This window comes from Tympanuchus pallidicinctus, unplaced genomic scaffold (assembly GCF_026119805.1).
Source record: "Tympanuchus pallidicinctus isolate F22 unplaced genomic scaffold, pur_lepc_1.0 scaffold3, whole genome shotgun sequence".
Taxonomy (NCBI): domain Eukaryota; kingdom Metazoa; phylum Chordata; class Aves; order Galliformes; family Phasianidae; genus Tympanuchus; species Tympanuchus pallidicinctus.
In genome coordinates this window covers 14,035,666-14,062,748 of record NW_026294747.1, presented here as the reverse complement: position 1 = coordinate 14,062,748, position 27,083 = coordinate 14,035,666, and the positions used below count along the sequence as shown (strand labels likewise).

The 27,083-nt window shown below is 41.3% G+C and overlaps 1 protein-coding gene across 1 annotated transcript in view; it reads left to right on the top strand.

The window, feature by feature from the left end:
- The window catches only part of LOC128086837 (mucin-5AC-like), a 35,710-nt gene extending 12,216 nt beyond the window's left edge, over window positions 1-23,494 (top strand). Inside the window, exons 16-42 of the mRNA XM_052695805.1 lie at window positions 122-248; window positions 869-1,124; window positions 1,596-1,648; window positions 2,032-2,132; window positions 3,133-3,284; window positions 3,707-3,845; window positions 3,929-4,042; window positions 4,583-4,762; window positions 5,841-6,080; window positions 6,768-6,924; window positions 7,197-7,325; window positions 7,675-7,801; window positions 8,749-8,792; window positions 8,880-9,071; window positions 10,553-13,661; window positions 13,785-16,376; window positions 16,827-17,719; window positions 18,149-18,283; window positions 18,493-18,710; window positions 19,174-19,345; window positions 20,320-20,363; window positions 20,745-20,852; window positions 20,967-21,062; window positions 21,486-21,608; window positions 21,956-22,001; window positions 22,479-22,590; window positions 22,807-23,494. Coding sequence (XP_052551765.1) covers window positions 122-248; window positions 869-1,124; window positions 1,596-1,648; window positions 2,032-2,132; window positions 3,133-3,284; window positions 3,707-3,845; window positions 3,929-4,042; window positions 4,583-4,762; window positions 5,841-6,080; window positions 6,768-6,924; window positions 7,197-7,325; window positions 7,675-7,801; window positions 8,749-8,792; window positions 8,880-9,071; window positions 10,553-13,661; window positions 13,785-16,376; window positions 16,827-17,719; window positions 18,149-18,283; window positions 18,493-18,710; window positions 19,174-19,345; window positions 20,320-20,363; window positions 20,745-20,852; window positions 20,967-21,062; window positions 21,486-21,608; window positions 21,956-22,001; window positions 22,479-22,590; window positions 22,807-23,020 — 9,873 coding nt within the window. The 3' untranslated portion in view covers window positions 23,021-23,494. The remainder of the gene's footprint in view (window positions 1-121; window positions 249-868; window positions 1,125-1,595; window positions 1,649-2,031; window positions 2,133-3,132; window positions 3,285-3,706; window positions 3,846-3,928; window positions 4,043-4,582; window positions 4,763-5,840; window positions 6,081-6,767; window positions 6,925-7,196; window positions 7,326-7,674; window positions 7,802-8,748; window positions 8,793-8,879; window positions 9,072-10,552; window positions 13,662-13,784; window positions 16,377-16,826; window positions 17,720-18,148; window positions 18,284-18,492; window positions 18,711-19,173; window positions 19,346-20,319; window positions 20,364-20,744; window positions 20,853-20,966; window positions 21,063-21,485; window positions 21,609-21,955; window positions 22,002-22,478; window positions 22,591-22,806) is intronic.
- Window positions 23,495-27,083: the final 3,589 nt, after the last annotated feature.

Genomic DNA, 27,083 nt, shown 5'->3' with positions numbered 1-27,083 from the left:
GCCCATTGGCTAATTATCATCATTCCACTATCAGTGTGCTGTCAGTCTTTCTTCTCATTACAAATGACCCAGATGTTGATAGTCTTAGAAGTGTTGAGATTATATTTTTTCACATTCCTAGAACTGCATGTTTGACACGTGCAACTGTCAAAACAGTGAGGGCTGTCTGTGTGCATCCCTTTCTTCCTATGTGAGAGCTTGTGCTGCAAGAGGAATCCAAATAAATGGGTGGAGGACTAATGTCTGTTGTGAGTACACTTCTCTATTTCCTTTCCTGTGCGCTCATCAATAAAAAGTGTTGGTGAAAAAAAAAATTATATTGATTTCTAGACAAATATGGTAAGTATCAAGGAAGGGATTTTGTTAAATGCACTCCTAGATGTAATTCCCTGCTGTTCTTTTAGATTCAATCCATTAAAAGCAAGAATAAATATAAACAGATGGGAGAGAGCTTGCTGTTACAGACACGCCTCCATCTGTTTCTGCACGACTTTGAATTTAACTATAGTTTTCTATATCACAGTGTCATAGAGATAAATATGATATATTAGAATAATAATATTAGTAATACTAACCAGAAAACTAGAAAAATGAAACAGCAGCACTGAATGGAAGTTTCTTTCCAAACTCTCATTTGAAGAAAATACATTTCTTATAGCATATATGACTTGATTTAATCTACACATACAGTGGCTTTCACTTCTAATTCTGGAAAAATTCAGAAAAAACATTGATGTGAAAGATAGAGCATAGGCAGAGGTGTATATTATTGTTCACCTGTTACTGCTACTACGTACCATTTCTTTCTTCTCAACAAAAATTACCATCTGGAATTAACAAACTCATTCTTCCTTTTTACTCTCTCAAGCAAAGTACACCACCTCATGTCCCAAATCCCTAAGTTACAGCTATAACATCGATTCATGCCAACCCACGTGTCGCTCTCTAAGTGAGCCTGATATCATATGCAAAATTAAGTTTGTCCCAGTTGATGGCTGCACCTGCATAAATGGAACCTACATGGACGAAAGTGGCAAATGTGTGCCTGCTGATGAATGCCCCTGTTACTACCGAGGATCTCCCATACCACTTGGAGAAGTTGTCCGTGAAAATGGGCTTGTATGGTAAGGGAAGCTTATAAAAAACGTTCAAGCAATAGTATATGCATTTTATTACCTAAATAAGCTTAATTTAAATTGTTCTCACCTTGTCCTGTGTGAATTTCAATATAGTAATATCATAAACATTTTTAAAAAACTTTTAAGAATAATGTGTACATCCAGATTGATAGAGCAATTGTATATAGGAGTATTTTCTATTTAATTTTATGAGTTTTCAAGCACAAAACACACGACAGAAAAAGCAAAGAGAAATCTTAAGAGAAAGTAAGTAACAAGCAGAAATATATCCATTTCAAACTCGTTTTTCCTATTATGAAAGCATAATTGGTAGTGATGTTGAGAGAAACACTTCCCTGGGTCTGTAAAATAGTATTCAGGAATTCAATTAATTCCTTATAAAGTACTGAAATTTGACAGAGGTAGCTCTCAGTCTTAATATATGGTTAAAAGTTAATGTTTTTCCCTCTCTTACAGCACTTGCATCCAGGGAAAACTGAATTGCATTGGAGAACCCGATCAAATTCCAGGTTAAAAAAAAGTCTTCCACTTGCACTTGTCTTTTTCTCTGTGCCAGGTTCTGGACAAAAATATTTGGTAGAATTGATATTTCTTAATGCATTTTTAAATAGTAGAAGTATTTCTATACTATAAAAGGCAGAAGTAACCCTAGGTTCATGAGAAGATCTGTTCTAAAAGATTTTTTTCTGATATACTGTGGAAGGTTCTGGGAATTCAGTGCTCTGAAGTGAATCTACAATTGGATTCCTATTTAGCAGACTGAGTAGGGACAGCAGTCCTTACTAACTGAAATGTACAAATTCCAAACAATTTCTAGATGGCTTTTATTTCTACAGCTGTGTGATAAACCCCCAGCCATTTCTTACTTCTCTCACTTCTTTCCTTCCTCTAGTTTGTGAATCTCCCATGTTCTACTTAGACTGTAGAAACAACACAGCAGGAACAACTGGATCAGAGTGTCAAAAAAGCTGTCATACTCTGGATATGCAGTGTGTAAGTATGTCATGGCTAGATGAAATGGTACTTTCAAGTTTTGTCTGTCATCTTTGTGCTACAGTCATCATTGATCTAACTCTCCTTCTCTGAATCTACATCACAGATACTTTGTATACTAAAATCGCCAAAACACATTATGAAGTGTTAACATAGGATCATCAGAATAAAATTTAACAAAGTAACATCCAACTTTTATAAGTATCAAAGTTTCTTCAGCTACTTCTCAAATCATCCTCATTAGAGCTAGCCTTTTGTAGCTGTTTCATCTGACTAAATTGAAAAAGGTGATGGCGTTCTGACTTTCAGCACAGGATTTGTGTGAAAATTCATGACACAAAAATGGATCAAGTATAAGAATAGAAACCTGTGTGTATATAATATGAAGTATTTCTTTTTATGTCTTACACAGTGTTGTAACAGTTCAAGTCTTTCGAAGTAAGAGTAACTAGTAGTGAAAATATTTAGAGCTTTGCCGCATATTTTACTTCCTTAAGAGAAAATTACTTGCTGTAGGCTGGCTAGGAGCAATCATTTCTTTCCAATGATAGTGCACATCTAATTATATCTTTGTCTAAGTGCACGATAGCCATGCGTAATTTCATGAATAGGTACCATAAGAGATGCATCTGTTTTCAGTGCAACTCACTCAAACTAAATTTACTTATTTTCTTTTTAAAGTCCATTCATTCAATCACAAGTCATCCATCACAAAGCATAGGGCTTCTTCAGCTAACACAGAGCAAGTCTTAAGATCTGGTATAGTTCAGATTTCACAGACTGGAACAAATGCATTTAGGATCGGAATGCATCTAATGTTTAGCAGCTTTATATGCTAATAGCTTCGTCTTTGTTCTAGAGGCCTATAAATACATCAGTCTTCTCTTATTTAAGCTGGGCAGAAATAGAACATATAAAGACATTTTAAGTTGATCTGATCTTCGTTTTTCTAGTGTGATTATTTTATTCTGAAATTGTATCTTCCTCTTGACCTTTCCAGTATAGCACACAGTGTGTATCTGGCTGTGTGTGCCCATCTGGACTTGTGTTAGATGGGAAGGGTGGTTGTATTCCTGAAGAGGAATGTCCATGTATTCACAATGGAGCCATGTATCAACCCGGGGAAAAGATCAATGCTGACTGTAATACCTGGTAAGTATTTTCTGGAAGGTTGCATGCCTGGTTCCATCATTTGCCTTGAGATCTTAAGGTGTACAGTAGTGAGGAGAGATTTAGACTGTGCATTACATCAACTGATGGTTCTTTTAAGTTTTGACTCAGAAAGATGAGCAACTTTTGTTGCAGGTAGACAGCTGAGGCACAAACTGGGAGAAAACCTTTGGGAGGATGGTGTCCATTACATTTTACCCTTTTTTGCAGTTCATGCTTTTGGAATAGAAGAACAGAACTTTGCTTTACTACTTCACATGGGAAATGTAAAAGACTGTTTTAACTTCAGAATCAATATAACATTTACCAAGAATGAGATGCCAAACAAATGCTGAGTTTTTGGGAAATGTCTGCATAAGACAGTGAGTTACTTTATTACTAAAACATTTAATTCTCTTTCCTAGTGTGTGCAAGAATAGGATGTGGGAATGCACCAAAAAACAATGCCTGGGCACGTGTGCTGTTTACGGAGATGGACATTATACCACCTTTGATGACCAGACATTCAGCTTCAGTGGAAACTGCAAATACACGTTAGTCCGGGTACTGTTACTTAACAAAACTACATTGTAATATAATCTTGATCTTATCTGAAACAATAACATGCTTTTTATTTTACTACTCAGAACCACTGCGGGAAGAGTGACATAGTGAATGGGACCTTCCAGGTTATCACTGAAAATATTCCCTGCGGCAGCACTGGGACAACTTGCTCAAAATCTATCAAAGTTTTCTTAGAGGTATGTAGGTATTACATTACAGACCAGGGGTTTTTTGTTCACTATCTGTGTAAAGCTTGGGAGGAATCAGGATATCTGTTGCCACAAGGAAGTGTAGAGAAAATATTTTAAAAAGCAGATCAACTTGTAAATTAAGCTTAAGCCAGAATCAGGTGAAGTATTTGGTGCAGCTCCCTGCTATCCGCCTATTCCAGCCTCACAAAGCTGTCTTATACTTACCCTTGGACAAACTACAGCTCTAGAGGAAAACTGCCCATAGCAAAATTTTGGCTGATCACATCAGAAGATTTTCTTACTCTGTGCACTGTAGTTCCTCCATGACTACCATGACATCATTTTTTCATCAACAATCTGCTCCATTTAAAATACAGTTTTACCACAATTCCATGAACCTGAGATTTGAACCACATTACATTCGGATGATGTATTTTTCATTAAACAAACTGGTTTTAGTACTCTTAAAAGTGGAAAAAAAAAGTGTTCAGTAGCACAGCTGTAGCTATTAGGTTCATTTCTGATCACCTTTTCCTCCGTTTTCAGCACTATGAACTGATACTCAGTGAGGAGCGTGTCAGTGTGATACAGAGAGGACAAGGTGGTGAAGTACCATTCACAGTCCGTTACATAGGTATGTACACAGTGATTGATACCACCATCGGACTGATCCTCATGTGGGACAAGAAAACCAGCATCTTCATCAAGCTGAGCGCTGAATTTAAGGTGCGGAACTAGTAGTCTAGATCTAGACTGGGTGTTATTTTTTTATCTGACTAAAACAATATCCCAAACAGGTGATTTCTCTAGCATTCCTGGAGGACGTCATATGTCATTTTCTATTCCTCTGGTACCTTAGGAAAACACGTAAAAATGCAGCTACTCTTTGGAGTGCTCAAGGCAGTGTTCAGTTTCTATTTGGCCTGACAGAACTTGAGTTGGTAAACTGCTGCTATGGGCTGTACTTGTTAAAATTACTTTGTGAATCTTGGTAAAGCTTATCAGACTTTACTAAGATTACATAGCTACATGTGTAGAAATCAATTCAGTAGTCCTGATTTTGAAAAATCATCTATTGTTTCCAGTACACATTCACACATAAATCCAAATTATTGTACTCCAAAAAACAAGGAAGTAAAATACTAAGTAAAATGTTATATATTTTTCAAGTATATATATGAACAAGGGACAAAGCATGGACAGAGTATAATCCTTGAATCCACAGAGAAAGCTTAGCATCTGTTACAGCCTATCACCATTTCACATATCGAAATTTGGAATGAGATATTTCTGGAAATGCAAGGAAAATGTCATTTATTTTTCCATCTGTCAGCAGTCATCACAGTAGACTTAACGAGTAAGTTACATGGGTGTACTGGCAGTACTTATGACAGCTTTGTAAGACTCTTTTGTATGAACATCCATTGTATAAAACAAAGCATAAATGAAAAGCATTGTAGCATGGTCAACTAGTTGAGTCCTCATTTCCTTTGTTAAATGTTAAGAGGATGTACCTCAAAGTTTGACACGTCCTCAAAAATGGATAAAATGATCAAGACAGTTGTACTGTTCAGATTTAAAAAAAGGAAAGTCTGTAGCTGTTTGTAGCCTTGGTGGTCATGTTCTGTTGCTGAGGAAACAGATGGCTGCTTTTCCAGAATATCTAAACCTAAAATGTATCTTCAGTGGGAATCTTCGGGAAAGTTAGAATAGAATGGTACTCTAAGAGCTGAATTTCATGTATTCTTTCAGTTTCAGATCTTTGTTTTCTCATATCCATCATAATTTTTTTTTCCTTTTGCAGGGTCAGATCTGTGGCCTCTGTGGAAATTATGATGGCAATGGCATCAATGACTTCACTACAAGGAGTCTGTCTGTAGTGGAGAATGTCCTAGAGTTCGGAAACAGCTGGAAAGTATCCTCCACATGTCCTGATGCTCACTTCTTAAAGGACCCATGCTCTACCAACCCTTATCGAAAGTCCTGGTCAGAGAAGCAGTGTAGCATCATCAACAGCAATGTCTTTGCTGCCTGTCACTCACAGGTATCACCAGGGCAGGAGCTGACTCTGTGAAGATTAGGCCTGACTGTTACTGAATCTTCATACACTTTACCATATATGTTTAATTCATTAGACAGCATGTTTCACTTTGAATTGTGTAACTTCAGCCTATATCTTGAACAGTCAAACAGATCTATAGCCCCTACCTGTAAGAAATAGTAGGCTATATAGATCATAGAAAATGATACTAACTTGTTGGGAAAGAACAATAATTTCAGAATTACTACATATTTTCATATGGTGTAACTTGGATAAAACATGCCATGTAATGAACACAAATTCAATGAAATAACATTTTGGGGTAGTAATGAGGCAGCATTAACTGCCAGTACACATCAGCAATGCAGGATAATTTTGTGCTGCTCCTATTACCTTAGTTCTTTCCACTACTAGAGATCTTCAGGTTATGGCTGCCTAGTACAGCTTGGGAACACGAAACCAATCTTTCACTGGGACACAAGTCTGGACGTCTAAAACTATGTCAATATGTGATTTGAATTATTATCTGGCATTACGTCTGGTGTCTAACAGTGTATATAAACATAACAAAAGAAATAACTGATATAGGCCTTCCTTCTGAGATCCTATTTTTAAGAAAATCAATCTAGCAAAGTTGACAAAACTTAGGAGGAAGAATGTATAGTGTAATACTTATTTTTTTTATGACAGATTGAACCAGCAAGATATTATCAAGCCTGTGTGACAGATGCTTGTGCCTGTGACTCTGGAGGAGACTGTGATTGTTTTTGTACAGCAGTAGCTGCCTATGCTCAAGCATGTAATGAAGTTGGTGTCTGTATAGCCTGGAGAACCCCATCAATTTGTCGTGAGTTTTATTTTCTATACACTTCTTCTGAAAGTGTAGTAAAGTATACAGCAATTCCTTGATGCTATCTTTGAACATATATTCTGTGTACCTCATGTACATGAATTATAATTGCACTGTGTACTTTCCAAAGGGTTTTGATGGTCACATATTTCACCTATTCATTCAGTTTTCAAGGCTGTTTAAGGCAGCATGGTGGGAATCTAACAGACATGGCTCAAAAGAGTTTTGGGTTTTTTTCTGAACGTGTTCAAATTTATGTTTCTCTTTAGCACTGTTCTGTGATTACTATAATCAACAAGGAGAATGTGAATGGCACTATAAGCCTTGTGGAGCCTCCTGTATGAAGACCTGTAAGAACCCAAGTGGAAAATGCCTCCATAACTTGCCAGGTTTAGAAGGTAAAAAGAGCTTGCAAGTACCCTTAAATGGATAAATTCGTTCATAATGTTTTGAATAGTCTTTAATGGAACCTGTTTTCTCCATCAGCCTTTCTCATCATTTAATTCTCTTCAACATCATTGCATCACCATGAATGGAGATAAAGCACACATGAAAACATCTGTGGCTGAGTCCTCTGCTAACATTAATGCTCTGCATTACTTCCTACAATTACTGGAAAAAATTAGTAGTAAAAATTATTGCTGTTAAAAACACAACCTGCAAACACATCTTGCACAAACAAAACTTTTCCTGATTTTCTGTGTTCACACTTTTTCAGCCTTGTATATGCCCTTTTCCTTGTTTCAGGCTGCTACCCCAACTGCCCACCAGACAAGCCATATTTTCATGAGGATCAGATGAAGTGTGTCAGTCTCTGTGACTGTTATGATAATGAAGATGGAAAGATATATATGCGGGATAAATGTCAATTATGGTAAGGCTTAACACACCAATCTAATTGTGTACAAGCAAAACTGACTAAACCAACAATAGGAAATTAAATGTTCCTGTTTCACAACACAGTGAGTTTCATGCTGCCTGGCCTTTCCATCCAATACTAGCTTTCTTACTATTTAGTATTATTAGGATCTATTACACTTTTTGTTCTGTTGAATTTGATCATAATTATGTTGTAAATCCTCAGCACAATGATACAACGAAAACAGTAAGTACTTTGAGACTAAGCTTCCTCTATTTTCCATTGCTACGGCGGGAAAAAATATCATTCCAGAAGTATATATATCTACTAAGGGGTCTACTTCCGAGGATTTATTACATTCTTAGAGCATGCTTGTAGTACTTAAGACTCTCCCTTCTTAACGTGTTTGGTTTTTTTTTTTGGTATAAAAACAAATGCAAGGAAAATTATACATGGCTCTGCTGAAGACTTGCACTTATAACTTTGCATAATCTTTAATTTCACTGTATGTATAAGCTTGGGTTAAATGTAAAGAAAGGTTTAGGAAAACCATGGCAAAAAAAAAAAAAAGAAAAAGAATCAACATAAACTGGGTGCTCAAGGAGTAAACACATATGAATTGATGTTAACAGAATGAAATGGGTAAGGAGTGGATCTTCCATGATGCAGTCAGTTCTGACGATGATCCACACTATAAGAAAGAAAAAATTAAGACCTGTTTTTATTCAGGCTGTATGTTGATAGTTCTGCAGTGTGAAAAGGGCCTTAGTAATGTGGAATGAACAATTGTTATTTAGCTGGAATTGAGGCAACATGCCCATCTGAATGCTATTATATAAATCAACTAAGTTGTCATTCACAATTATCTATTTCTGTTTCTTGATGCTAGAATCTGGCAGAAAGATGATAGCGGTACAATTAGCTTATAATAAAATAAATGTATTTTATACTTTTTATTTTAGCGAGTGCACATCAGAAGGTTTACAGTGCAAGTTTGATGATAAAGGTAAGACAGCCAAGAAGCACAGTGAAAAATTTAGATACAGGATACTATCTTTTCATAGGTGACCAACAATAATCTTATCAATTACAGCATGCAACTGCATATATGAAAACAACATCTATAAATATAATGAACTCATCTACAACACCACAGATGGAAGTGGATGGTGTTTCCATGCAACATGTGATGTCAATGGAACAATAAGCAGAAATATATTTGAATGTGGAATCACAACCACCCCAAGTACCTCATTTACATTTTCTACCAGTCAACCTACAACAGGTATGCATTGAATACTTTTCAAAATAACTGAAAAATCTCTAGGAGGGATTGAAAATTGCCTAAAGGGGATGAGCCATTAGCACATACTTTTATTTGAAACTGTTGACTTCTGAAGCAACCAACTCAATTGGCAGCTTTAATTGCTTAAAAATATATATAAAAAATACAGCATTTCTCACAAAGTCAGTCTCCACTACTTTACTGTTTTGTTTTTTTTTTTCCAGTGGAAAAATGATGAAACTTACTTGTCTTATTGCTCTTTTCAGAATCTCACTTCCCTACAAATAAAAAACAGCAATTCTAGACCAACACAAAAGACAATTACTGACATTTCAAAAATTACTGACCACAATAGCATAAACAGAATTTTGAGGGAATGCTCAAATTATTTTAAACCATTTTTTGGAATCTTTCCAATCTGATCATCTTTAATAACCTGAACATCTACATTTTCCAGCAGTGAACTCATACTGACCATGTAATTGAGAGAAAATGAGAAGTATTTCATCACAATTACAGAATACTACAGCAAGAACTGCATAATCAAATTTAAGTCTTCTATTAAGTGGTTGTAACATTCATGTGATGGAATGAGTATGTGCTTCATACATTCATTTCCATAATGCTAACATACTGAACAGAAATCTCATTAAAATAAGAAATATCAATATGTATTCCATAATATATTATATAAATAAAATAAATATTACCTGTTTATATAATAAATTTAGAAATGAATGCCATAATACTAAAAATAATTAGGAAACTCATTATTTTTTAAAAATATTTTAAAACTAGTATATTTATGTAGCTATGCAATAGTAAGTGGACAGTGGTAATGAGAATAAAAATGAGAAAAGGAATAAAGAGATGAGATGAAAACCTATATTAAAATTGAAAATAAAGATACTCGAAACAAGTTCATTAAAATACTATATTAACATACAAATATTATGTAGAGCAATAAATGCATGGAAGTTGAATAACTTTTTTAAATGACATTTTCCTCAGTAGAAGAAAACAAAACTTATATTTCTTTCTTTGAAATACAGAAATGGCAACCACAACACCAGCAAGAAGTGTATGCGTGAAGTATATATGTGAGTGGTCAGAATGGTATGATGGGATGGAGGTTGAAAATGAAGAGGAAACCTTTCAATATATCATAGGACAAGGAAAAAACACTTGTAATACCACGAGCAGCATTGAATGCAGAGTACATGAACACTCAGATAAGACAATAAACTATCATGACCAAAAGATACAATGCAATAAAACCACTGAATTGAAATGCAATAACGAAGACCAAGAAGATAAGAAATGCTTCAATTACCAAATCAGAGTATTATGCTGTAAATATATATCATGTTCAGAAATAACAACTACAACACCAAAACAAACACAACAAACTACATTCACAACTACTGAAACAACAGCAATTCCAATACAGACAAAAAATAAAACAACAATGTCACCAATAGGAACAAGACCACAACAAAAAGAAACGACAATATCAAAACATACCAGTAGTGCAGATACCACTAAGACATCAGTGCACCAAACAGAAAGTACGACCACCATTGCATCAACAACTTCATCAACAACACCTACCAGCAGTGCCAGCACCACCAAGACGTCACCACCTCCAACAGAAAGCACGACCACCATTACATCCACAGGTGCAGGAAGCTCCATACCTACCAGCAGTGCCAGCACCACCAAGACCACTCCTCTTACGACTGGGAGCACAGTCACCATCCCCACCTCACCCACCACTACTGCCACCACCTCTCCCAACACAACCAGCTGCCAGCCACGCTGTGCCTGGACGCAGTGGTTTGATGTGGATTTCCCAAGCTCTGGTAGCCAGGATGGAGACTTTGAGACCTATGCAAATATCCGTGCCGCTGGTTATGACCTGTGCTCCCAGCCACAGGACATCAGGTGCCGTGCTGAAAACTACCCTGACAGGAGCCTGGAGAGCTTGGACCAGAAACTGAAGTGCAGCCTCGAAGTTGGGCTTGAATGTAGAAACCAGGATCAGAAGAGCAAGTACCCCATGTGCTTCAACTACCAGGTCAGTGTGCTGTGCTGTGACCGAAAACAGTGCTCGACAACATCACCGACTCCAGGCACTACGCCAAGCACCTCAACTGGAACCACTTCAGTAACGCCACCCACTGAGGTCTACCAGACTACAACAACACCCACTACTGCCTCTACTATCCCCACGTCTTCTGAGACCACCACCACAAGCACCACCGGAGTCACCAAGACCACCAGCACTCCGTCAGCAGGCCCAACTACAGTCACAGCTGGAAGTACAACCAAGACTGTTCCACTTACAACAGAAGGTACGACCACCGTTTCTTCCACAAGTGCAGGGACCCCTGTACCTACCTCCAGTGCCAGCACCACCAAGACCTCACCTCCTCCAACAGAAAGCACAACCACCATTACATCCACAAGTGCAGGAAGCACCACACCTACCAGCAGTGCCAGCACCACCAAGACCACTCCTCTTACGACTGGGAGCACAGTCACCATCCCCACCTCACCCACCACTACTGCCACCACCTCTCCCAACACAACCAGCTGCCAGCCACGCTGTGCCTGGACGCAGTGGTTTGATGTGGATTTCCCAAGCTCTGGTAGCCAGGATGGAGACTTTGAGACCTATGCAAATATCCGTGCCGCTGGTTATGACCTGTGCTCCCAGCCACAGGACATCAGGTGCCGTGCTGAAAACTACCCTGACAGGAGCCTGGAGAGCTTGGACCAGAAACTGAAGTGCAGCCTCGAAGTTGGGCTTGAGTGTAGAAACCAGGATCAGAAGAGCAAGTACCCCATGTGCTTCAACTACCAGGTCAGTGTGCTGTGCTGTGACCGAAAACAGTGCTCGACAACATCACCGACTCCAGGCACTACGCCAAGCACCTCAACTGGAACCACTTCAGTAACGCTACTCACTGAGGTCTACCAGACTACAACAACACCCACTACTGCCTCTACTATCCCCACATCTTCTGAGACCACCACCACAAGCACCACCGGAGTCACCAAGACCACCAGCACTCCGTCAGCAGGCCCAACTACAGTCACAGCTGGAAGTACAACCAAGACTGTTCCACTTACAACAGAAGGTACGACCACCGTTTCTTCCACAAGTGCAGGGACCCCTGTACCTACCTCCAGTGCCAGCACCACTGAGACCTCACCTCCTCCAACAGAAAGCACGACCACCGTTACATCCACAAGTGCAGGAAGCACCACACCTACCAGCAGTGCCAGCACCACCAAGACCACTCCTCTTACAACTGGGAGCACAGTCACCATCCCCACCTCACCCACCACTACTGCCACCACCTCTCCCAACACAACCAGCTGCCAGCCACGCTGTGCCTGGACGCAGTGGTTTGATGTGGATTTCCCAAGCTCTGGTAGCCAGGATGGAGACTTTGAGACCTATGCAAATATCCGTGCCGCTGGTTATGACCTGTGCTCCCAGCCACAGGACATCAGGTGCCGTGCTGAAAACTACCCTGACAGGAGCCTGGAGAGCTTGGACCAGAAACTGAAGTGCAGCCTCGAAGTTGGGCTTGAGTGCAGAAACCAGGATCAGAAGAGCAAGTACCCCATGTGCTTCAACTACCAGGTCAGTGTGCTGTGCTGTGACCGAAAACAGTGCTCGACAACATCACCGACTCCAGGCACTACGCCAAGCACCTCAACTGGAACCACTTCAGTAACGCTACTCACTGAGGTCTACCAGACTACAACAACACCCACTACTGCCTCTACTATCCCCACGTCTTCTGAGACCACCACCACAAGCACCACCGGAGTCACCAAGACCACCAGCACTCCGTCAGCAGGCCCAACTACAGTCACAGCTGGAAGTACAACCAAGACTGTTCCGCTTACAACAGAAGGTACGACCACCGTTTCTTCCACAAGTGCAGGGACCACTGTACCTACCTCCAGTGCCAGCACCACCAAGACCTCACCTCCTCCAACAGAAAGCACAACCACCATTACATCCACTAGTGCAGGAAGCACCACACCTACCAGCAGTGCCAGCACCACCAAGACGTCACCACCTCCAACAGAAAACACGACCACCATTACATCCACAGGTGCGGGAAGCACCACCATACCTACCAGCAGTGCCAGCATCACCAAGACATCACCTCCTCCAATAAAAGCTAGGACCACCATTTCTTCCACAAGTGCAGGGACCACCGTACCTACCTCCAGTGCCAGCACCACCAAGACCACTCCTCCTGTACCAGGGAGCACGACCACCATTCTCACCACCACAACCTCAGTGCCCAGCTCCCCCACCAGTACTATCACACCCATGTCGTCAACTAGCGCCATTCCAGCAACTTCGTCCTCTGGTCAAACCCAGCCTACAGCAAAACCCACTTCTGTCTCTAAGCCAAGCACCTCAACTGGAACCACATCAGTAACGCCCCCCACTGGACGCTTCCAGACTACAACAACACCCACTACTGCCTCTACTATCCCCACATCTTCTGAGACCACCACCACAAGCACCACCGGAGTGACCAAGACCACCAGCACTCCGTCAGCAGGCCCAACTACAGTCACAGCTGGAAGTACAACCAAGACTGTTCCGCTTACAACAGAAGGTACGACCACCGTTTCTTCCACAAGTGCAGGGACTCCTGTACCTACCTCCAGTGCCAGCACCACTGAGACCTCACCTCCTCCAACAGAAAGCACAACCACCGTTACATCCACTAGTGCAGGAAGCACCACACCTACCAGCAGTGCCAGCACCACCAAGACGTCACCACCTCCAACAGAAAGCACGACCACCGTTACATCCACAAGTGCAGGAAGCACCACACCTACCAGCAGTGCCAGCACCACCAAGACCACTCCTCTTACAACTAGGAGCACAGTCACCATCCCCACCTCACCCACCACTACTGCCACCACCTCTCCCAACACAACCAGCTGCCAGCCACGCTGTGCCTGGACGCAGTGGTTTGATGTGGATTTCCCAAGCTCTGGTAGCCAGGATGGAGACTTTGAGACCTATGCAAATATCCGTGCCGCTGGTTATGACCTGTGCTCCCAGCCACAGGACATCAGGTGCCGTGCTGAAAACTACCCTGACAGGAGCCTGGAGAGCTTGGACCAGAAACTGAAGTGCAGCCTCGAAGTTGGGCTTGAGTGCAGAAACCAGGATCAGAAGAGCAAGTACCCCATGTGCTTCAACTACCAGGTCAGTGTGCTGTGCTGTGACCGAAAACAGTGCTCGACAACATCACCGACTCCAGGCACTACGCCAAACACCTCAACTGGAACCACTTCAGTAACGCTACTCACTGAGGTCTACCAGACTACAACAACACCCACTACTGCCTCTACTATCCCCACATCTTCTGAGACCACCACCACAAGCACCACCGGAGTCACCAAGACCACCAGCACTCCGTCAGAAGGCCCAACTACAGTCACAGCTGGAAGTACAACCAAGACTGTTCCGCTTACAACAGAAGGTACGACCACCGTTTCTTCCACAAGTGCAGGGACCCCTGTACCTACCTCCAGTGCCAGCACCACCAAGACCTCACCTCCTCCAACAGAAAGCACAACCACCGTTACATCCACAAGTGCAGGAAGCACCACACCAACCAGCAGTGCCAGCACCACCAAGACGTCACCACCTCCAACAGAAAGCACGACCACCGTTACATCCACAAGTGCAGGAAGCACCACCATACCTACCAGCAATGCCAGCACCACCAAGACATCACCTCCTCCAACAGAAAGCACAACCACCATTACATCCACTAGTGCAGGAAGCACCACCATACCTACCAGCAGTGCCAGCACCACCAAGACATCACCTCCTCCAATAAAAGCTAGGACCACCATTTCTTCCACAAGTGCAGGGACCACCGTACCTACCTCCAGTGCCAGCACCACCAAGACCACTCCTCCTGTACCAGGGAGCACGACCACCATTCTCACCACCACAACCTCAGTGCCCAGCTCCCCCACCAGTACTATCACACCCATGTCGTCAACTAGCGCCATTCCAGCAACTTCGTCCTCTGGTCAAACCCAGCCTACAGCAAAACCCACTTCTGTCTCTAAGCCAAGCACCTCAACTGGAACCACTTCAGTAACGCCCCCCACTGGACGCTTCCAGACTACAACAACACCCACTACTGCCTCTACTATCTCCACGTCTTCTGAGACCACCACCACAAGCACCACGGGTGTGACCAAGACCACCAGCACTCCGTCAGCAGGCCCAACTACAGTCACAGCTGGAAGTACAACCAAGACTGTTCCGCTTACAACAGAAGGTACGACCACCGTTTCTTCCACAAGTGCAGGGACCACTGTACCTACCTCCAGTGCCAGCACCACCAAGACCTCACCTCCTCCAACAGAAAGCACAACCACCATTACATCCACAAGTGCAGGAAGCACCACCGTACCTACCAGCAATGCCAGCACCACCAAGACATCACCTCCTCCAATAAAAGCTAGGACCACCATTTCTTCCACAAGTGCAGGGACCACCGTACCTACCTCCAGTGCCAGCACCACCAAGACCACTCCTCCCGTACCAGGGAGCACGACCACCATTCTCACCACCACAACCTCAGTGCCCAGCTCCCCCACCAGTACTATCACACCCATGTCGTCAACTAGCGCCATTCCAGCAACTTCGTCCTCTGGTCAAACCCAGCCTACAGCAAAACCCACTACTGTCTCTAAGCCAAGCATCTCAACTGGAACCACTTCAGTAACGCCACCCACTGAGGTCTACCAGACTACAACAACACCCACTACTGCCTCTACTATCCCCACGTCTTCTGAGACCACCACCACAAGCACCACCGGAGTCACCAAGACCACCAGCACTCCGTCAGCAGGCCCAACTACAGTCACAGCTGGAAGTACAACCAAGACTGTTCCGCTTACAACAGAAGGTACGACCACCGTTTCTTCCACAAGTGCAGGGACCACTGTACCTACCTCCAGTGCCAGCACCACCAAGACCTCACCTCCTCCAATAGAAAGCACAACCACCGTTACATCCACAAGTGCAGGAAGCACCACCATACCTACCAGCAGTGCCAGCACCACCAAGACGTCACCACCTCCAACAGAAAGCACGACCACCATTACATCCACAGGTGCAGGAAGCACCACCATACCTACCAGCAATGCCAGCACCACCAAGACATCACCTCCTCCAATAAAAGCTAGGACCACCATTTCTTCCACAAGTGCAGGGACCACCGTACCTACCTCCAGTGCCAGCACCACCAAGACCACTCCTCCTGTACCAGGGAGCACGACCACCATTCTCACCACCACAACCTCAGTGCCCAGCTCCCCCACCAGTACTATCACACCCATGTCGTCAACTAGCGCCATTCCAGCAACTTCGTCCTCTGGTCAAACCCAGCCTACAGCAAAACCCACTACTGTCTCTAAGCCAAGCACCTCAACTGGAACCACTTCAGTAACGCCACCCACTGAGGTCTACCAGACTACAACAACACCCACTACTGCCTCTACTATCCCCACGTCTTCTGAGACCACCACCACAAGCACCACCGGAGTCACCAAGACCACCAGCACTCCGTCAGCAGGCCCAACTACAGTCACGGCTGGAAGTACAACCAAGACTGTTCCGCTTACAACAGAAGGTACGACCACCGTTTCTTCCACAAGTGCAGGGACCACTGTACCTACCTCCAGTGCCAGCACCACCAAGACCTCACCTCCTCCAACAGAAAGCACAACCACCATTACATCCACAAGTGCAGGAAGCACCACCATACCTACCAGCAGTGCCAGCACCACCAGGACCTCACCTCCTCCAATAAAAGCTAGGACCACCATTTCTTCCACAAGTGCAGGGACCACCGTACCTACCTCCAGTGCCAGCACCACCAAGACCACTCCTCCTGTACCAGGGAGCACGACCACCATTCTCACCACCACAACCTCAGTGCCCAGCTCCCCCACCAGTACTATCACACCCATGTCGTCAACTAGCGCCATTCCAGCAACTTCGTCCTCTGGTCAAACCCAGCCTACAGCAAAACCCACTTCTGTCTCTAAGCCAAGCATCTCAACTGGAACCACTTCAGTAACGCCACCCACTGGACGCTTCCAGACTACAACAACACCCACTACTGCCTCTACTATCCCCACATCTTCTGAGACCACCACCACAAGCACCACCGGAGTCACCAAGACCACCAGCACTCCGTCAGCAGGCCCAACTACAGTCACGGCTGGAAGTACAACCAAGACTGTTCCGCTTACAACAGAAGGTACAACCACCATTTCTTCCACAAGTGCAGGGACCCCTGTACCTACCTCCAGTGCCAGCACCACCAAGACCTCACCTCCTCCAACAAAAAGCACAACCACCGTTACATCCACAAGTGCAGGAAGCACCACCGTACCTACCAGCAGTGCCAGCACCACCAGGACCTCACCTCCTGTAGCAGGAAGCACAACCACCATCGTCACCACCACAACCTCAGTGCCCAGCTCCCCCACCAGTACTATCACCTCCTTGTCCTCCACTCTAGTAACACAGACTACAGCTCAGTCCCCTACTTCAAGCCGTTCTGGTAGGTCATCATCAAAATCAGAAAGCTATTTTTTTGCAGTTAGTTTATTAGAATATCACTGGTGTAATTTTCTACTGTGACTTCTACTATTACATGTTTTTCTTTCAACGGAAAAAAAAATTATCAGCCATTGTGCTTATCCTACATCTTTTAGCAGATTCCATGGTTTCATATTTATTACCATAAAGGTGATATTGGTGACTCTGAGACATTAAAATATATTAATGCTAGAAGTCCTAATATTTGCAAAATCCCAAATGTTACTTGGTACAGAGCAGTAAGATTTCACCAATATCTATTTACTACAGAAAGTGGGTCAAATAGTCGAATGCAACCATTGGTTTGGTTTGCCCAGATTCTGATAGATTCCTATAATATGTAACAATTAGGAGAACCAAATGCTGTGCTAAACTGTTTTGTTCTCAACAGCTGGTACTTCACAGCCAAGACACACTACTAGCACTTCTGCAGTCTCCAGTTCTTCCTACACCACACCTTCCACAACAGAAGCAAGTGGAACAACTCCATGTTTTTGCCACGTGTTTGGTGGCTTGTTTTCTCCCGGTAAGCTTCTTGCTTGATGGTTATAATCACTTTCATAAGCAGTGTGATCCCTTGATAATGTATTAAAGATAATCAAATAAATCTTAAATAGAATAATCACTTCGACAGAGTAATATGCTTCATGTTTTCACAATATTTTTTGTTTTGGGTTTTTTTTTTCTTAGTAATTTCATTGGTCTTTTAATTTTTCTTTCATTTTTTTTCTACAGGAGAAGTTGTATACAACAGAACAGATAAGGCTGGATGTAATTTTTATGCACTTTGCAGCAAAGAATGTGAAATTGCTCCATTTCAGGGGCCATGTCCTGCAACAACTGCTTTAACTTCGGTGTCCTCAGAGACTACAACAGAAGCCCCCTCATCCACAGCAACATCCTTCACAAATTTACCAGAAAGAAACTGTACTGATGTCAATCCTTCGCGAAAGGTGATTCCCTTCTTTATTTTAATATATTACCATTGCAAAAACATCTCAACTTCTATCCTCTGTCCTCATTTCACATCAACTTGCACATATTTCAATAACAGAGTTTGTCATGGAAGAATATCCTGATAAAACATATTTCAAACCTTGCACCATCAGGCTTTTTATGCATCTAGAGATAGAAAAGTCCGGTAATATAATAGCAGAGACTTTTAAGAATATTCAAACATCACAAAAATAAGTGGACTAGGTATGAAAATGTTACAATGCTTTTTTTTTTTTTTTTTCCCCTACACAGAAGACAGTTATTTTATTGTTCGCAGCTTGCTTGCTCTTAAGTTTGGAAATCATATGGTACCAAAACTTTTATCTGGAATCCTTACTAAGCGTGAGAGTCTAAGTCAAGTTGGCCACGAATAACTAGAGCGAAAGGGCACATCAAAATACATCATTTTTGTATTTTCAGCCTGGAGAGAGATGGACAACGCAGTGCGAGGAGTGTGTCTGTGATCCACACACTGCTACGGCAGAATGTCGGCTGCTCCCATGCGAAATAGAGGAAGTAGTTTGTGACGCAGGATTTATTGCCTTACCTGTAGTACCAGTAACAGACCCGTGCTGTCCTCAACTTGAATGCCGTAAGTACTAAAAATACCAACGTATGCACCAGGCTACACTGTGCTTCTGTTAGTATCTAGGCAGATCCTACATCCATCGTGGTAACAGCAAAACCTTCTTTAAATTGTTCTCACTTATTGAATGCACATCAATTTCTAGCTAAATAGGCAATACGAGTTCAGCTAAAAACATTATTCTTAATATCTGCTTAGAGAACAGGATAGTTCAAGTACTTCAAGTTCATTAACATTCATGTAACTACAGCTAACCAAAGATACGTAAACATAACAGTGAGGCAGCAGAAATCTTCAGAGTTCACTAGAAAAGCAGGTAATATGAAGGAACAAAGTAAATCATAATTAGAAACTGAATTGCTGATGTACGAAAAATAATAATTACTCTTACAGTATTGTAGAACATTAATAAAATCTATAATCCATATGTTTATTTATATACTTACTTTTTTAAATAAAAGAATCAAAAAGAAAACTAGCTACAAATAAGCCTGAAAGAGGAAAATCAAGAGAAACTACGAAGTCTGAAGTAATGCTGTGAAAGCCACAAATGGAATCTGGCATGTTATCAAACTGTATTACTTCAGTAAAAAATACCACTTTTCCAGTTGATCTCACATCCAAGTTCCATTCTGAGAAGTCATAAGGTATCAATATACAAAGGCATTTTTGAAGGCTACTGGTCTTCAAGTGTTCAAACAGAATACAACTCTGTTTTATTTGAAAAGAACCAATATGGAAAGGGCAAGAAAGGAATTTTTTTGTGTTTAGCTCAAGTTTGGTGCCATTTCTACTCAACTCTTCTGGCCAATTAAAAGATAGATTCTTTAACATCCAGCTATGGATGTTTTTTAACTGGTTTGAGCTTGAATTCAAATTTTCCATAATCTCTATGCTATTAACAAATGTTGGTAACATCTTAACTTCTTATGTATTTCCACAGTTTGAGTTTGCTGATTTTTATTTTGGTTGTTTTTCAGGGCAACGTTCAAACACCTGTGAGATTAATGGTAAAATATATGAGGTGAGCAGTGGCATTTTACTAGAAATTAAATGTAAACCCTTTCTACCACAAAAGCCCTTTGGAAAATTCTTTTCCCAATCCATGTCAATTTACAACCCTAACCTCTGTTCCTCAAGAAGCTTAAAACAAGAGTGCATCATTTTTAGCAGTTTCTTTCTTCTATTTGTGGAATTCAGTATTTTTTTTTTTTCCAAAGAAGCTGATGTATTGTTAAAGCTCAAATGTTTGAAATAACCCTACGAACCTTCAAAAATAAAGCCAGATTTTTTGCTTAATTGCACTTCAGAAAACTTAATAGTATACAGCACGTCTCCCACCTTCACCTGTGTGTTATAAAGACACTTCATGAACAGATGTTATTTTTTCTTTCCAATTTTTCAGAGTGGAACATTTGTAATAGATTCATGTAAGAATTGTACCTGCTCTTCTGAGAAAGGGAAAAACATTGTGAAGTGCGAAGCACTTAAATGTGAAACATCTTGTCCACTGGTGAGTTGAGATTCAATGGGATGCCCTATCAACCTTCAAACAGTAGTACTGTCGTAAGACCAGAACCGTCCATCATCAACTCAACACACTTTCTCTTTCATCTCTTGTGAGTAGGGTCACCAATATAAGATTGAGGATGGAGAGTGCTGTGGGAAGTGTGAAGTATCATCTTGCATAATTCATCTAAATAACGAGACTGTTCTGCTCGAAGTAAGTAATCTTTTCCTTCTCTCACCAGCCAATATATCCCTTCCCAGTCAGAATTTATTTAACACTGAAAGTACTCTGAAAACACTAATACAGAGTAAAACTTAAGTCTCTGAAGACTTACTTGGAAATTCCTGAATACCTCCATATGGAATTCCACGTATGGAACTTCCTGTGTGCCAGTTTGTGCCCATTGCCCCCTATTCTACTGCTGCATGCCCCTGGAAAGAATCTGGCCCCAAGATCTACGATATGAACTTTCAGGACAGCCATAGTTCACAAAAATTAGGCTTCTCCCATTTGGCAAAGAACTCAAATTCATCTAAAAATCTTTGAGGTGTGAGAACTTAAACATTTTTGAAGTAATCATACAGTGTCTGATTACAATGGAAAAAAAATAATTTTTTTCTTCCCTTAAAATCTTAGGTTGGTAAGATTCTGCCACTTGATCTGTGCAGCCACTACAAATGTGAAATAATTGAAGATCAATACGTTGCAGTTCAAACGAAACGAGTATGTCCCGACTACGGTCCACTGGAGTGCGATCCCGTAAGTTTTCATCGCTCCAGCTTTTACTCAATGTAGTGTAGAAGAGCAAGGGGGTGAGAGAGTCAGGAAGAATGCAACAAGTTATTTCCATTGAAGTTGCAGAAATGTTTTAAGGATGAAAGTAACATTGCTGTAACAGCAGTATCAAAGTGAAGCTTGGTATTTTTACACGAGCTTACAGTGATTCAAGATTTCTGTTGCGATGAATCAGCCAGCAAGACATCCACAGTTTCATTCAGTGTTCATCACAGAGAAGCCTTCAGCTGAGCGTTAGCAATGCCAACTTGTTAACACGCTCGGTATTGTCATCCGTGTTATAATACGTATCCTTCTTTATTTCTGCAAAGGATGAAGCAGAGACTACTCCTGATGGCTGCTGCAAGATATGTAAACGTAAGTAATACCAAGCAAGTGCTTTCCTCTTACAGGTAATTATATTAAACTTCTATCTGTATCTGAGTGGAAGGAAAGATTCTTCACTGACCTAGCTTTCACTTTTCAGTAACCCTTTCTATACTTTTTCCTTTTGAAGCAATGGTGAATTTCCTGGACCGTGAGTAGCACAAAACAAACCCTCACGCTCAATCCTCAGCTTATATCTTCCAAACACACTGTACAGCCAAGATAAAAAAAAAACACTTGAAATCTCCAGCTGTAGTATACAGTAGCATCTACTGTTGCCTATTGTACATAGTCTCAGTAATGAGACATAGAATCATAGAATCACAAAGTTGGAAATGACCTATAAGATCATCTAGTCCAACTGTCTCCTCATCACCATTGCCATCATGCACTTCAAAATTGTTTTAGAGTTCAGTTCTGAACTAGAGATTTGAAGCATGTTTATCTTTTTTTCCTATTCTTTTGAAGCTACTAACTGCAAAGCTTACAGCACAAAAACTGTAATCCAATACGAAGACTGTAAATCTCCTGAAGCTGTTGAGTTGGGATATTGCGAAGGGACTTGTCCTGGCTCCTCCACGTAAGTTGAAATCTCCTCAGCTTTGTTTCTATTGAGTTTATATTAAATGGTCATAGAACAACAGCAAAAGTAATGTGTGTATGAGTCTCATGAATAGAATCAGACTCAGATGAAGCAAGAAGAGGTTTCACTCTTCTTATATTAAAATCATATTCACACAATGCTCCTATTTGTTGATGTTTAATGAGAAAGTCTTCTTTTTCTGTCGGAACGCAGGTATTCTCTTAAAGCAAACCAGATGCAACATAACTGTAGTTGCTGCCAAGAGCTCAGCAGCCACAGAAGAGATGTGATCCTGAATTGCCAAAATGGAACAAGCATAAACTATAGCTACGTCTATGTGGATCAATGCCAGTGTATGAACGGATGCAACTCACAAAGCCTTGAAGCAGACGATTACCAGTCAAAAATCAGCCAAAAACAGACATGATCATTGCAAAAACAACAAAAATAGGCCCTAGGAAAGCTGGAACCATATCTTCCTCAAGATAACTTGTGCTCCTTCTTTAACTGATATTTGTTTGTCATCGCCTTTTCTTTTTTCTTGCTTATAAAAGCCAAAGAACCCTTAAGTATAATATTTTATTTAAGTGATACAGTTTTCAAGGTAAAAAAGCAGCAACCATGTGAAATAACTTTCTGTACATTATGCAAATATGTCAATATGTACCAGCACAATCACAAAAACAGCGTTTTGGGAAAAGTTGTAATGGCTCCAAAAACAAAACTAGGAAACATTGTAGCTACATTGCACTCAACTCTTATGACTAGAGAAAGTTTTATTGCATAGCATTTGTATGGATATAATGCTCTTAAAAGACATCACTCGGTGACAGGGAAGAGACTGTTTCCCTGTTCATCTTGTCTCTTATGTGATCAATAAAACTTTCAGCATTTTCCAGTTTCAGTGACTGATACTGTTTTCACTTTCTAAGTAATGGGAAGTTTAATGACAGAGTTTTTGTTTTTTTTTCCTTAAAAAATGTTTTACTGTTGAATTCCGCATCACAGCTACACTTTGCCAGGCCTGCCGTAGGTCTGCAGGTAGGATTGCTAGCTAGGACAGTGGTGCACTTCCTGCACCATCTCTGATCCATTGATTCACATTCTTGTCAAGAACAAAGGCTGAATCCAGACAGGCTGGGCACCATCAGTGCCATAAATTCACCACTCTGACCTGAACACCAGGTATTGCTACAATTACACAGCCCGTCAGTCCTGATGAGTGCCCAGTATGTGAAGCACTCAGCCAACTTCAGTGCAGCTTCCACATTTCTGGCTTCCACAGCATTCAGCACTTTGGGCACAGCACCCAGAACAGAGAGGGTTTTGATCTAGCACTGTACTTGGGTAAGCGATCAGCGCTCTCAGCTGCATGAGGGCTCACTGTGTAAGAGGCACTCACATTCACCAGCTGTTTGAGGCCTGGCATCACAATGCTGAGATAGCAATATTAACCTGAGCTGAGTAAACTGGTGCCTGCAGAGCTGACAGGTCCCAGTCCAGGCTGAAAAATAAACAAACAAAACAAAAAAACAGTAACACAAACAAAATCTGAAATGCTTTCAATGTTGCCTTTGGGTTTGTACTGAAGCCAGTGGGATGTGTGCATTTCCTCCTTCCTCCCCAGCTCCCTAATCCCTGGACTCTTGAGCATTTAGTGCTATGCTCACTAACTACAAGCTGTCCTTACTAACTAACTGTCTAACCAACTACAAACTGTCCTTAACTTTTTCTGGGCTGGATCTCCTGAACTAACTTTAGTGCCATATTAACACATTATATACTCCAGTATATTCCAGTTTAAGCCTTAAGCTGCCCTCTACCGGTCGTTTTCTTCTCTAAAGACGACTGACACACAGTAACTACCTCCTTAGTTCTGCTGTGGACAGGTAGCTTTACAAAGCATCACCACCCACCAGAGGGAAATTCCTCCTTATCTGATATTGCTAGATCATGCAATTTTTTCAAATTTTTCTTGGGATTACAGGAAAAATTGAGCAATAGGGACTTACTGTTCTTCATTCACCAAAATAAACTGGAGCCGTTGCTTCTCAGTTTACAGTGCAACTACTTTCACCCAATCTTTTGAAACTATTTCTAGTCTCTTAGGCTATTCCCAGTCTTCTGTCTTCTACTGTTGATAGTTTGCATTTTGGAAAGCCCAGAGTAAGCATACATGATTAGTACATGATTAGTTAATTTGGTTTTCTGGTTTTATTTAGACATGCCCTGGACTTGCAGTAGCAGTACAGCATTTGTTCCATGAAGTCTCCGTGTGTCTCCTGAACTCTACTTACTTGTAAGCACAAGTCCCCTGGATTTGCTTCTGCTCAGGGCTTCAGAGAAAAAAAGGCACAAGAATTGATTTCCCTTTAAAAACAAAGACATACACCAAACATCCCTTCCCTGACCACATTTCACTGCCATTTTTCCTCTTCCTCTTCTTTTGAAGCAGACTCTCCAAGCAGTGATTTAAGGAAATATTTCAATGCTTTTTAACAATAAAAACAATGGAGTTCCATCCACCTGCCTTGCTTGTTGACGACTGGCAGCACATGCATGCTCATAGTACAATACCACTGCGTGTAACGAGTTTGCTGTATTCCTACAAGTCCCCTACTTGTCTCCCAGTGACACATGGAGTTCCTGCATTGTTAATTTTACCTCTACACAGAACACATGCGCTCAAAGAGGGAGCTCAAGTTATACCAGAGCATTGCTACTGATACATTCACTTTCATATTTCTTGTTCTCACACTTTCTTTTCTCAAGCTTCAAGGTTATGTTGCTGGCAGGATAAGCCATTCATTTGGCTTACCAGTCTCCAAATATTGCCCCAGTAGCTTACAGAAATAGACTTACTGTAGTTCTGTGAAATAGGAGGTATGTGCAAAAGTGCTTGCCAGGGCTATGAGCATCATACAGAGCTGTGACAGTTTGGTGATCTTGGGATTTAAAAGCATGTAGAGTTGGTCTCAAACTACGCAAAACTTTACAGAACAAATTACACAATTTTATCCATTATTTTTGTAAAAATAAAAAAAAAAAGTCATAGTTTCAGGTCTTAAAAAAATATTATGAACCTTGAATCAATTTTCATTTATTCCTTTCCTGCAGAAAGGAATAATAAATAATAAACTCCTGCCTTTTCCCATACAGAGAAATTAGAGATTGAGATTTATTTTTTCCATAAGTTTCCTTGCCTCTTCTCAAGCCCCTCCCAACTTCACAGCATAGAAACATCTTAATTTAGAACATACAAACAATTAAAAACTGCAAGTACTGCATTCTAGCATCCAGCAAAGCACAGCAGATTTGAGGCCACTTACACACAGCCACAACAGCCTTTATGGACACACAGTTTGCCAACAGCTGACAACAGCACCACATGGAAATAATTAAGCTCTCCCAGCTGCTTTCACTTTGATTTCCTCCACTGAAGATCATGGTAATGGATCACCTTCAAACAGGATCCTGCAGAGTAGTTCTATGGCCTGAGCCCTTTTCAAGGTATTTTACCACTTCCACAGTATTTAAATAAGACACAGATCATGTTTTATCCTTCCAAAACACTCACTGTGAAGGCAGAGCCCTGGCCCAAGATTCAGTATCACGTGGATGTGAGCCCTGAAGCTGCCAGGAAGCATTTAGCTGCTTCTTAAAGCTTATGTGCTGTTAACTACCGATCAATAAATTCAGCTGACGAACAAAAGACACCTGAAAACACAACAGCCCACAGCCTCTCATGCTACAATACTTAACCATATGAGGACTTAAGCCACCCAACTCAGTGAAAACATCCCTGCTGATATCAGAACTGATACCATTCCCAGCTACCTGAGCTTTTAATTGCCCAAACACTGATTTCCAAGATGATCTGCTTGATGCTCTATTAAGTATCTTCAGGACTCTTGGTTACCACAGCCTTGAAACCAAGCTCAAGTTGTTGCCAGTTTACTTGTAAGTGAATAAAATCAGTGGTAACAGGCAAGCTCGTTAATGTGCTAATTCACACTTCATTGAAAATGCAATAAAAACTATCTTACAAAATAATTCCTTTTTCTGAGGTGAGTCTGAAGAAATACTACAACATTAAGCTGATTATTAATAAATTATGTATTTTAAGGGAATGGAAACATGACGGCGCCAAATAACTGAAGCCAATCTGGAAAGAGATGGAGAGTGCAGGTGTGGAAGGTAACAGCATTGTGAGTGGAAGAGGACACTGAACTTTGAACTGGAAAAAACTTTAAAACATTCCTCATTCACTTACAATGTCAAATGTACTAAAAGTACAGATGTTGCTCACGCTCTGCTTCATACTCCAGATCAGTACTGAATCTTTTTGAAGATCTGTTCTAAATGAACTCTTCAAATAGCCCACAGAGCAGTGTTTTCATAGTTCTCCCCACATGGATGTAGCAAAGATTGAAATCCATCTGCTTGCATCCACTACTTCACTTTCTTAATTTATATGCAGCTTTTACTTC